Here is an 11,054-nt window from a genome sequence, read left to right on the forward strand (position 1 = left end):
AGGCTAATCTCTGTGATGTAATAACAAGTACTATTTGCATTGTTGTGCTGGTCGCTGCGAAGGAAGTGGGAGATCGATACAAACATAAACTGAAATTCCCACTTCCGACAGAGTTGGTGATTATTGTTGTGGCCACACTGGTTTCACATTATGGGAAACTGAATGAAGTTTATGGAACCAGTGTCTCAGGTGCAATTCCAACTGGATTCATTCCTCCCCAGGTGCCAAGTTTTAACCTAATGTTTCGAGTTGCTGTAGATGCCGTGCCTCTTGCTATCGTTAGCTTTGCATTCACAGTCTCCTTATCAGAAATGTTTGCCAAGAAATATGCCTATACGATCAGAGCCAATCAGGAAATGTTTGCTATAGCATTCTGCAACATTATTCCATCTTTTTTCCATTCCTTTGCAACCAGTGCAGCTCTTGCAAAAACTCTGGTCAAAACTTCTACAGGCTGTGAGACACAGGTATCAAGTGTTGTTAGTGCCATGGTAGTGCTGCTGGTCCTGCTGTTCTTAGCACCACTGTTTTATTCTTTGCAAAAGTGTGTCTTGGCATGCATCATCATAGTCAGTCTCAGAGGAGCCCTTCGGAAGTTCAAAGACGTGCCACAGCGATACTACCTGAACAAAGTGGACACTGTAGTCTGGTGTGTAACTATGCTCTCCTCTGCCCTAATCAGCACGGAAGTTGGGCTTTTAGTTGGTGTTGCCGTTTCCATGCTGTCCATCATTGGTCGGACTCAGCGGCCGCATGCTGCCCTGCTGAGTCAGATCCCCAGCACTGTCTTTTATGAGAATGACCGGGAATATGAAAATCTCTCCCCTGTTCCAAAGGTCAAAATATTCCGTTTTGAGGCACCACTTTACTATGCAAACAAAGACTTTTTCGTGAAGTCTCTCTATAGAATGACAGGGCTAGATCCTACACTGGAAGCTGCAAGAAGGAAGAAGCAGGACAAGAGGGAAAAAGAGCATCTAAAGAAGGAAAACCAAGCTACAAATGTTAATGGATTCAGTCAGGCAGATACAACTTTACACTTGGTCCCTAAACAACTTGATTTCCAGACCATCATCATAGACTGTTCCTTCTTCTCATTTTTGGACATACCTGGTGTCAACACACTGAAGGAAATATTGAAAGACTATGGGGCACTAAACATCACTATTCTCCTGGCTTGCTGCACTCCCTCTGTGATTGACTCTCTCAAAAGAGGGGGGTATTTTGAGAAGGATGACAGAAACATGCATGAAATGCTGTTCTATAGCATACACAGTGCCGTGCAGTTTGCAAGGGACAGAAAGCCTTTGGCAGACAACTCCACTGTTTAGCCTGAAAGATCCATAGTTTCTCCTATGTTGCTTTCCACATAAGTGGGACAGTTTAAAGTAATTCCCATTTAAAAAAGGCAGACCCTTGACTTGCTGCTCAGGAGCAATCTGCCTCGTTGACACTGTCTCAGGAGGATGTCTGCAGCATGGTAGACCCAGCACAGAACAGTCTCTGTGAGGTTGCAGATTACTAATAATGGGATTGAGGACCAGATGGAAAGAAACAGAGATGCACTCAATTACTACCTGCACTATCACTTTAAAATACATATATTGTGCTGGAAGGCAGACTGGAAGTGCTTTTCCCTTGTTCTACAAACTTGTACTCTGGGGCCAGATCCAGCAAGCCACTTAGGCGCCTAAGTATTCTACTCTTTAAGTCCTTGAAAAATCATCAACACCAGCCTTCACCTTAACCTTAAAACCAGGTTACAACATGTGGCAAGGGGAAATAAAGTCCACCCTCCCCCCACCCCCCCTTCTGAACAAATAGTTTTACCTAGGCCAGAACACAGTAGAAAAGGATTGCCCTTAGAGGTGGGTGCACACATGCCTCAGGGCTAATGGAGGGGAAGGGGCTAAGGCTATGCTATCACAATAAAGATTGGGCCCCTCTTGGCTCCCCAACTGTCTGCCCTGGCACGTCGACATCTTACAAGTTGAGATTGTGGTTGTTTTTGGCACTGCTCAAAAATGTTGCTGACCTCTGCTCTGGTACATCATCCTATTTCTCACAACAGATTTAGCTCATTTGGTTAGATCAAGGTTGAAAGTTTGATCCCTGATTGTACCAGATGATCTCTTGAGGTCCCTTCCAGCCTTACTTGTCTATGAGACATTTTTCCCCAGTTAAAAAGAAACTAGAAACTTTACTAATATACTAGTAGCCTCAGGCTGTATTATTTAAGATTGAAGCAAAAGCAAATATAATTTTACTGGAATGTGCATTAATTGACTATATTATATATTATGTACCAAAAACATAACTAGGCAAAAATAATCAAAACACATTTCATTAGTCCTGTCATCATTAGAATTAAATGTACATCTCTTTCAGAGCTTCCATGATAATCTTGACAGTGCATCTAGTGCTTCATTGAAAGTTATTTCCACACCTGAGTTCTTGTTCTAACTAGAAGTAAAAGTAGTGAAAAGGTTGTGAAAAAGGAGTTACATTACCAGGAACGGCTAACAGACAGCAGAATTGCAGAACAAAGGATAGTTTTATTAGTGTAACCATTAAAGAACATTAAAAAGAAGGTTATAAACATTTGTAAAATTAAAGGTTTAGAGGGAATCAGGTGTATAATGAGCCAGGTCCTCAACTGACTCTCTCATTTCTGCTGCTACCACTGTCAGACAGTTGGTTTTAAACTCTGGATGGAGCAGGAATCAAAGTGGTGGGGAGGGGTGGTGGGCAGGCAGGGGGCAACATTAAACTGCACCACTGTATCCTGTCCCACTTGGATCCGCCCCTGCATGGTTGTACGAATCAGACACATCAAAAGGCATGACCATTAAACTCAGATTTGCTGTGAGAAAATGCTTAACATTATTAAGAAGAGGGAAGTGCTTAGATTTCAGTCTCAGCTACACTGGTGCATCCCCATCCACTTAAAATGAGGTGTACTAGTTTAACCGGTTTGACTCTGTGACACTGTGGAACCATCTGTCACGAAGGTCTTGAGCTTAAAACCTAGAGATTTGACTGCAATATTGTGTTCATATCATATTTGTCAGACTGAGTGCAGTGCAGAGAGGAATAAACAAGAATGGAAAAAAACTGAGGGAAAAAATGCAACAAGGAAATTCTAAAATGTGGCTTGGAATGAAAGAGGTGGGCCCATTCAAAACAGTTACACTGGCATGAATGTGGTGTTACAATGCCACTTAAGTTTTTCTGCCATGAAGTCTATTTAACGACATGATCCACTAAAGAGCTGGTTTCCTATCCCCACTGCTAACCATCATCATGCTGCTACCTTGTGTTCTCCCTGCTGGCCACTGGTTTGTGGTCTTAGCGTGCAGGCACTTAGGCGACAAGAATCAGCCCTTTCGCTTGTATTAGGCCTAGCATTATGGGGTCAGGGCCATGGTTGCTCCTGCACTATATAGTTGTACAGTGCAGCAGGCTACCACTGGGAGTGAATAGGAGATCAAGCTATAATGACTTAAGGCCTTAGGATTGGCACCTGAGGAAAAAAAGGTAAGAGATGGAGCTCCAACCTGTGAAACTAATCTGGTCTTAAAGGTGGAGCAGAAATAAGGGAAGTCTTAAAGCTAAAGCCCAGAAGTCTTGTTATTACTTCAAGAAGACAGAGTTCTAACTTACAGTCAGAAGAAAAAGCAGCTGGCCTTTTGGTCTCTTTTTATTACATGTGCTGGAAAGGGGTTGTGGAGTCTGGTGGCTCTTTTTAATGTAAGCTCTCTCCCATCCTTCTTTCCATGAAAAGTGCATCATAGTAGATCTGAGTGAGGTAACTCAGGTGTGGGAGGAAGCACTGCTTTGATGAAAGAAGCCTACTGACTAGAGATTTTAGAAGCCATTTATATTTTGAGTTTCCTTACACCAAGTGTTTTTGGGCACTGACTCACACGTTAGTGTACTGGGAAATGTACAGTACTCACATGCCAAAAGCAACTTCATCTATTATTTTTTTACTGTACATAGGTATAGGGTCTTCTGACTCTGAAGTGGCTGGTGATGGTATTTTACTTTCATGTTGGTTCAGTATTAGGGCTTAATAAATACTTAGATGAGATCTGTAATACCTCTTACGCTAGAACTCTTCTTGTGTGGCTGGAATATATATTTTTTCAAGTCTTGTGTTTGGTATAAAAGTAATGTATTTAACCTTACTTATTCATAGCTACAGTTCAAAGGAGGGATATCTTGTTTCAGGTTCAGGGGAGGGATGGGTCTGTATGCCTGGATAATGGGTCCAAATCTCTATGCAAGTTCTGCCCCTTGGCTACTGAGGGCATGTGGGTTGGTAACTAACCATCTGGTCAGAGAATCAACCCCCATCACTGAGACTACCTACATATGTCATACAGCCTGGAAATGAAACAAAATGTATTATTTTCAGTTAAAAATAAAGTTCGCTGTTTTGTGAAGACTGCCTGCCTAATGGTGGTGTCCTTCTTTAGAGCATAGCTTCTCAACCTGTGGTTCATGTACCCCTGGGGGTGCGCGAGACACAGGCAGGGGGTATGTGGGCACGGAAAACCCCCACAGCAAGGGAGCACCGCCGCTCCCCCTGCCGCTGCCGGGTTCACATCCAGCTGCTCACCCCCAACCCCCAAGCTGGCCAAAGGCTGCTGCAGGAGGGGGAGGACAGGCACACAGATACCCGCGTACTCCCTGCCGACAGGCAGATAAGTTTTCTTTCTTTTTTATCCTGCCTGGGCTTTGGGGGTTGGGGGGGGCAGACCGAGACCCCCAGAGTGCGGGAGGTACAGGGCGCTGCCCCGCTCCCTCCTGCACTGTGGGGATTGGCGCCACGACCTGGCCCGCCCAGGGCCCAGTTCACTGCGGGCAGGAGGGCTGGCGGTGGCACCAGGTTCTTCCTGGTGCTCGGGGCAGGCTGCAGTAATGCGAGGGGGGCTGCTGCCTGCCCCCCCAGCACCACTGCCGCCGTACACAGGGAAAAGCCCTGTGCTGCCGCCAGATCCTGCCTGTAGGGCAGGATAGGCCGCTCTGTGCTCTGAGGCGCGCGTGCAGTCGCCACCAGCATGGAGGTGATGCTGGTGCTGTGGACCCGGGTGCAGCTGTTTGTAGCCTGCTTGCTGTAGCTGCCCCAGAGCCTAGGCTGGATACAAGCGGTGCCGGTGGCGGCACAGGGTTTTTCTGGGCTGCGCTACCTCAGGGCCCCGCCCCACACCATCTGCTCGGAGCCACAGGCTGCTGAAGCCTGGAGCAGCTCCTTTGCAGCCTCCTGGCTGCAGCCAGCCCAGGATCTGGCTAGCTGCTGCCAGCCACAGAGCCTGGGATGCTTGCAGCAGGGCTTGCAGCCTCCCAGCCACCTGCTGGGAACAGCTCCGGCTCCATGGCTGGCAGCACCTGCCTAGAGTCCGGGCTGGCGGTAGCGTGCCAAGCAAAATGGCCTTGCGTGCCATGCTTGGCACGCATGTTCCAGGGGTTGCTGACCCCTGCCCTACAGACTTACTGCGCCAAGCAAAATGGCCTCGCATGCCATGTTCAGCACGCATGCCCCAGGGGTTGCCGACCCCTGCCCTACAGACTTACCTCACCACACCATGGGCCTCTGCTTCGCCCCATCACCCCAACCCCTGCTGCAGCAGCCCCGGAAGCAGCCAACACCACCTGCCTGCACTACAATTATGGTTGGTACCTATCCCCTCTCTCCTCCCCCATTCCCTCTCTCCCTTCACCCTCCCTGCTTCCGTCTCACTCTCTCTTTCACCCTATATCCTTGCCTGTCTCTCACTCTCTTGCCCTCTTTCCCTCTGTCTCTCTCTCTCGCCCTCTTTCCCTCTCTCTCTCACCCCTTCTTCCTCTCAAAACTATGGCAAAAAATTTGGTGCACAGCACATTGCGTGGCGCTTTAAATTCCCCAGCAATAATTTGGTGTGTCACGTTTTCCATGACATTGGGCTCAGTCCTCCTACCTTTGGCCAACATCACCTCTAGCCCAGGTACATTCTTGAGCACCCCTGGTGTAAAAGGTAGCAACCCTACCCACACCAGATCAGACGTCTGTCATATCATGGCCGTATATAAGCAGCCCTTCTTCCAACATATAGCACACATTACTCTGTAAGTATAAAATCCCCTGGAAAATTGAGTGTTGGGGTACTTATTAAAATTTTCAGAAGTTAGGGGGTACTTGATACTTAAAAGGTTGAAAAACACTGCTTTAGAGGACTCTGCTTGAGCCATGAAAGGTTCACTGTGTTTTCAAATGAAAGAAAGTGGGATCCCGGTCAGGAGTGGAGCAGGCAATCACTGGGTAGTGCCATGACCTGGGCACGAAAGTAAAAAGAAAAATGGTTGGTTGTTCTTTTATCTTTAACCACGAACCACTTCAGAATGAACACCACAGATACACAACTCCACAGGACTCAAAACAGTATATAGTCCTCTGTCAGTCCTTTACTCTTTTCTCTCTGCCCTAACTACCTTCTATCCTGCTGTCCTCTCCCAATGTTCACTAACTCCATGACACTTGCCCTCAGTCCTATCCTCACAGGTTGCTCCTCCTCTTACTCACAACTTCCCCAGCCGCTTATAAAACCCACCAGGCAGGCAGAGCACCCCTCCTGGTTCTACTGAGCTCTGCACCTCCTGAGACCCACTGCTTCCCCTATCAGGTTCACCCCAAGCTCAGAGCTCCCCTCCTGTTCTGGCTAAGGATGCCATCAACTTTTGCCATCCCCAGGCTCACAGGATGCCCTTCCTCCAGCTGATATTCATAAGGCCTGTATTACCAGCTGCATGCCTCTTCTCATTACAGCCCTTGTATTTCAGTAGAAAAGTCCCTAAAGGCCAGCAAGAGGCACAATGCACAGCAATATATTTCAGAAAAGGTTCTTTGGGTAGATGTCATATCTTTTATTAGACCAATTAAATAGCTGGAAAAATTGTTCTTTGCAAGCTTTTGGGGACAAACACCTTTCTTCAGGCATAGAGAGAGCCTGTCGGTAAATTGGTGTCCTCTCCTGGGTAGAATACAATATACAAAATGCAGGTCCATGAAAATGCTAACCCATGGCACACAATTCATTTACAGACTCTCTCCATGCCTGAAGAAAAGTGTTTGTGCACAAAAGCTTGCAAAGAACATTTTTTTCCAATTATTTAATTGGTCGAATAAAAGATATCACATCTAGCCAAAGAATCTTGCCTGCCTATTTCCTAAGACCAACATGACTACAATCAACAGCAATATATTGGCCATGCTACTTGCTTGTGACATCATCACTAGTGGGCAGGAGCAGACCCAGAGGAGGTGCAGCAGCATGGTCACACCCTGCTTTAGCTGTGCACTGCATGAACAATGAGCTCTCACTGCTCACCAGCTTGTCACCTGCTGCAGCTCCACATGTGCTGGGAGCTCTGGGAGCTCACCAGCTGGTGTGCTCTGAGTCCCTGCTTTCAAGCAGCTCCAGAGCCACAGCAACAATGCCCAGCCCCTGATTTCATGGAACGCAGGGACTGCACACCACTGCAGCTTATCCCCTCCTTTCCCCTACTGATGAAATGGGAGAGGAAGGTGGAAGCGGGGAAAGAGAAGGAGGAAGGGAAAGAACACATAGCAGAGCTGAAAGCAGGGGCTTCAGCAATGTAATGTAATCTTTGAAAGAGAAAAGACACCTCTTTAGAATGTGCGCCAAATTACTCACTTAGTCCATAAGAAGGGAAGGGTCAAGCAGGGAAGCGGTAGAAGAACTAGAAGACAGGGAGGCCACACCTCAAAAGACTGAGCCAGGAACATCTAGTCAAAATTCCTCAGGAGATCTTCTACAAGAAAGGGACCATGAAATAGGATTACCAGAAGAAGAGGACGAGGATGAAGCAAAGGATGGAGGAGAAAAAAGGGCAGGGGAGGAAGAATCAAGGGAAAAAGAAGGGGAGACAGAATATGGCACTCCCTCCAGGACTTCATACAGGGTACACAAAGGAAAGCAGAAGGAAGGAAACAGAAACCAAAGCAAACAAAAAAGGTAAAAACTAAAAAGGTAAAAACCACGTCTACATGAGATGCTATCCTCCGCCCTAGACCAATTTACTGTACAGTAAGTGTCCTGTCTACACGTGCACATGCTTACTGCACAGCAAACTGGTCTGCTCTGCAGTTAATTTTCTACCTGCAAATGCAAGTAGCAAATTAACTGCAGAGTAGTTACTGCACAGTAACACACATGTAGATCCCAACCAGGAGCAAATCAGTCAGCCCCGAGACCAGGGGACCGCTTAGGCTAGTCCCAGGGCCACGGGGCTTGGAGCGTCTCCTGCCCCAGGCCTTTAAAATGCAGTGGGGACTCCAGTGGCCCCTGGCCAGCCGCAGCATGCCTGCCTGTCCCATGCTGTGCTGTTGCACTGAGCACTGCAGGCACCTGCCCAGGCCTGGCAGTACCCAGACTGTCACATGGAGGCCCTGTGGGCTGTTGAGGGAGCCATGCTGGAATCATCCCCCAACACTACACACTGCCTCCTGGGGCTGGAACTGGTCCCAGGAGGAGACTCACTGTGGGGCAAGGCAAAGGACCTCAGTTAGTTTGCCCGCAGCAGGCACACCAATGCGCACATGTATGAGGCCGCATGCAGGAGAGCAGGCACAACTAGTTGGCGCACCAGTGCCACAAAAAGATCAAGACCTTGCAGGCACAGTGGGTCACTGTCACCAACCACAACTGACATTTGAGGCTGCTCACAAGTCCATGCCATTTATGCAGCAGCTCGATCACATCCTCATGCCCCAGAACTCTGGCTGAAGCCATGCTGTGTACTCCAGCAAGGGCAGCCTGTCTAAGCCTCCACTGTGGCCTGGCAGCGGTGACAAGGTGTTAGTGGGGGAGGGCTCCTCGGGGTACCAGGCACTCATCTTGCCATGGTCTCTGCCCCAGCATCATCCAGCAGCTCTGGCAGCCCAGGCCAGCACTTACCCTGCCAACTCTGGGTACGCAGGCCTGCCCAAGAGGCCAAGACAGCCATAGCTCCACTGATCCTCAGCAGCCCAAGCTCCTCCCCAGAGGGGGCCTCTGCCTAGGCAGTCAGGTGCCTCACCCATGCACCCCAGGATACCACCAGGAGCCACACATCATTGCCACCAGCAAGGACACTCGGGCCACTGGCCATGCCTGCCACACCCACCTAGTAAGCCCTGCACTGTGGGGGAGGGCTCTCCTGGCCCCTGCCCCTGGCCCCCAACGAGCACTACTTGGCCAGACTCCCCCAAGCCCCAGAGTTCCCCTACAGCATGCAGGAAGGTGGGAGACAGTGTAAAACTTTATTGAGCAGCCGGTACCTCCTCAGCTAGGCAGCATGGGAATCTCATACAGGGAGGAACACGTTGATGTCTGTGGTGATCCTAAGCTGCAGAGGGCAGGGATGTGTAGCTCAGGCACAGGTACCCCTCCAGGTGGCAGTGGATGTTGCGGAACAGCACAGGCTTGCCAGGCACACTGTCAAAGCTCAGGGTCCTATGCCAGGTTCTCAGGTGCACCTGGGGCACCATGGCAAGCAGCAGCAGGGCACAGCATGTCAGGCACCCCTCAGTCCGTGCCATCAGCTCCTCACAGCACTCCTGGAACACTCTCAGCAGGGGTACACTCGGAGGGGGGCAGGGCTAGTGGGAGGGGGCTGGCCCTGGGGCGCCTCTCTGGAGAGGCCCCCTGGATGGATGGCAGGGGCATCACCAGCTCCATGTGCCAGTCAGCCAAAAGCCCCTTGCCCCCCGAGTCTGGGCACCATGGCCTCGGGGAGAGGACAAGAAATAGGCTGGCCTGCAGAAGGTCAAATGGGGGGCCGTGTGGGCAGCAAGTGCTACCCAGAGTCAGGCCTTTCCTGGCCTGGGAAGGGGGTGGGGAAGGCAGGCTAACTTCTCAGCGACCCACCTGTCCCAGATAGCCATAACTGTCTGCTTTGGACCCTTGCTAGTGATTCTGGTTTGGAGACCTGCCTGTTGCGTAAGCCATGCCCTCTGTACCTAAGCTTAACCTGTGTAGCTGCGAAGTGTGGCTAAACAGCAGAAGGCCTCAAAGCCTGTGCCTGAGTGACTTGGAGTGTGCATTTTTGTGGATGTAACAACTAGCTTGGCCAGCAAACACCTAACACAACACCTAACATCAATACATCTAACAACTAGCTTGGCCAGCAAATACCTAACATCAACACATCTAACAAAGCATAATTAAACAATACATTACATTACGATTGTATCTTAAAATATCAGAAGTAGTGCATGACCAAAAGTATTAAATGTTATTTTGCTATAATAGATGTATTTCTGCCTAGCTGATTTGTAGAAACAAAGCAGCCTTGTCAGAGAAACCCATAAACCAGAGCAGAAAAAGTAACAGGTCAGAGGGAGTAAAAGGAGATAACAAATCCTCCCTCTTGCTTTCCCAAGCCTTCCAAGCCCTCAAGAAATCTGGTTCAGTGAAACAAAGAAATGTAAATACAACTAGAGGTGCACTGATACATCGGTCCATATCATATCAGCACTGATTAAAAGAAAATTGGCATTATCAGCAATTTATATTGGGTTTTTTTGGCTGATGTGACCAATAATGTCGCCAATACATGCTGCATGCATGCACGCAGATGCAACACAAACGTGACCAGGAGTGCATCACAGCAGCTTGGAGAGCAGCATCTGGCTAGTAAGTCTGTTGGGGTTGTGGGGGGGGAGGGGGAGAGGCATGTGGGGGACACAGATCGAGGCCCCCACTGTGAGGGAGGGAGTAGGGCTGGGACAGGGGCAGGTGCTGCCCAGCCAGGGCAGGGCATAGGATGGAGCTGTGGTTTTTCTGCGGGGAGGGGAGAAGGAGTGGCTCCCAGCACTGCATGCCCCCCTGAGGGAGGACTGGGGGGGCATGTGACTCCTCTGATCTGTGTGCAGAGCAAGGGTGGGCTGCTCCTGTGGGCTGGGGCCAGAGGCTGCACTGGGTGCTTCCTGGTAGGGGCTGGATCAGGGCTGTGTTCAGAGCAAGGCAGGGCGGGCAATGGTGGCACTGGGAGGGGCGGGTGTGGGTGGC

General features: G+C 49.4%; 2 protein-coding genes across 5 annotated transcripts in view; one reads left to right on the top strand and one right to left on the bottom strand.

Annotated features, from left to right (window-relative positions):
• SLC26A1 (solute carrier family 26 member 1) overlaps nucleotides 1-2,178 on the top strand; it is a 33,180-nt gene extending 31,002 nt beyond the window's left edge. For 2 of the 4 annotated variants that reach the window (XM_019517156.1, XM_019517158.1), the window contains exon 4: nucleotides 222-2,178. In XM_019517156.1, the coding sequence (XP_019372701.1) occupies nucleotides 222-1,331 (1,110 nt within the window). In that variant the 3' untranslated portion in view covers nucleotides 1,332-2,178. Of the gene's footprint in view, nucleotides 1-2 lie in introns of all 4 variants that reach the window. The other 2 variants (XM_019517160.1, XM_019517157.1) reach the window with 2 other exon arrangements.
• IDUA (iduronidase, alpha-L-) overlaps nucleotides 1-11,054 on the bottom strand; it is a 106,462-nt gene that overhangs the window by 80,921 nt on the left and 14,487 nt on the right. The window lies entirely within an intron of this gene.

This window comes from Gavialis gangeticus, unplaced genomic scaffold (genome assembly GCF_001723915.1).
Source record: "Gavialis gangeticus isolate Ggan-Ray unplaced genomic scaffold, GavGan_comp1, whole genome shotgun sequence".
Classification (NCBI taxonomy): domain Eukaryota; kingdom Metazoa; phylum Chordata; order Crocodylia; family Gavialidae; genus Gavialis; species Gavialis gangeticus.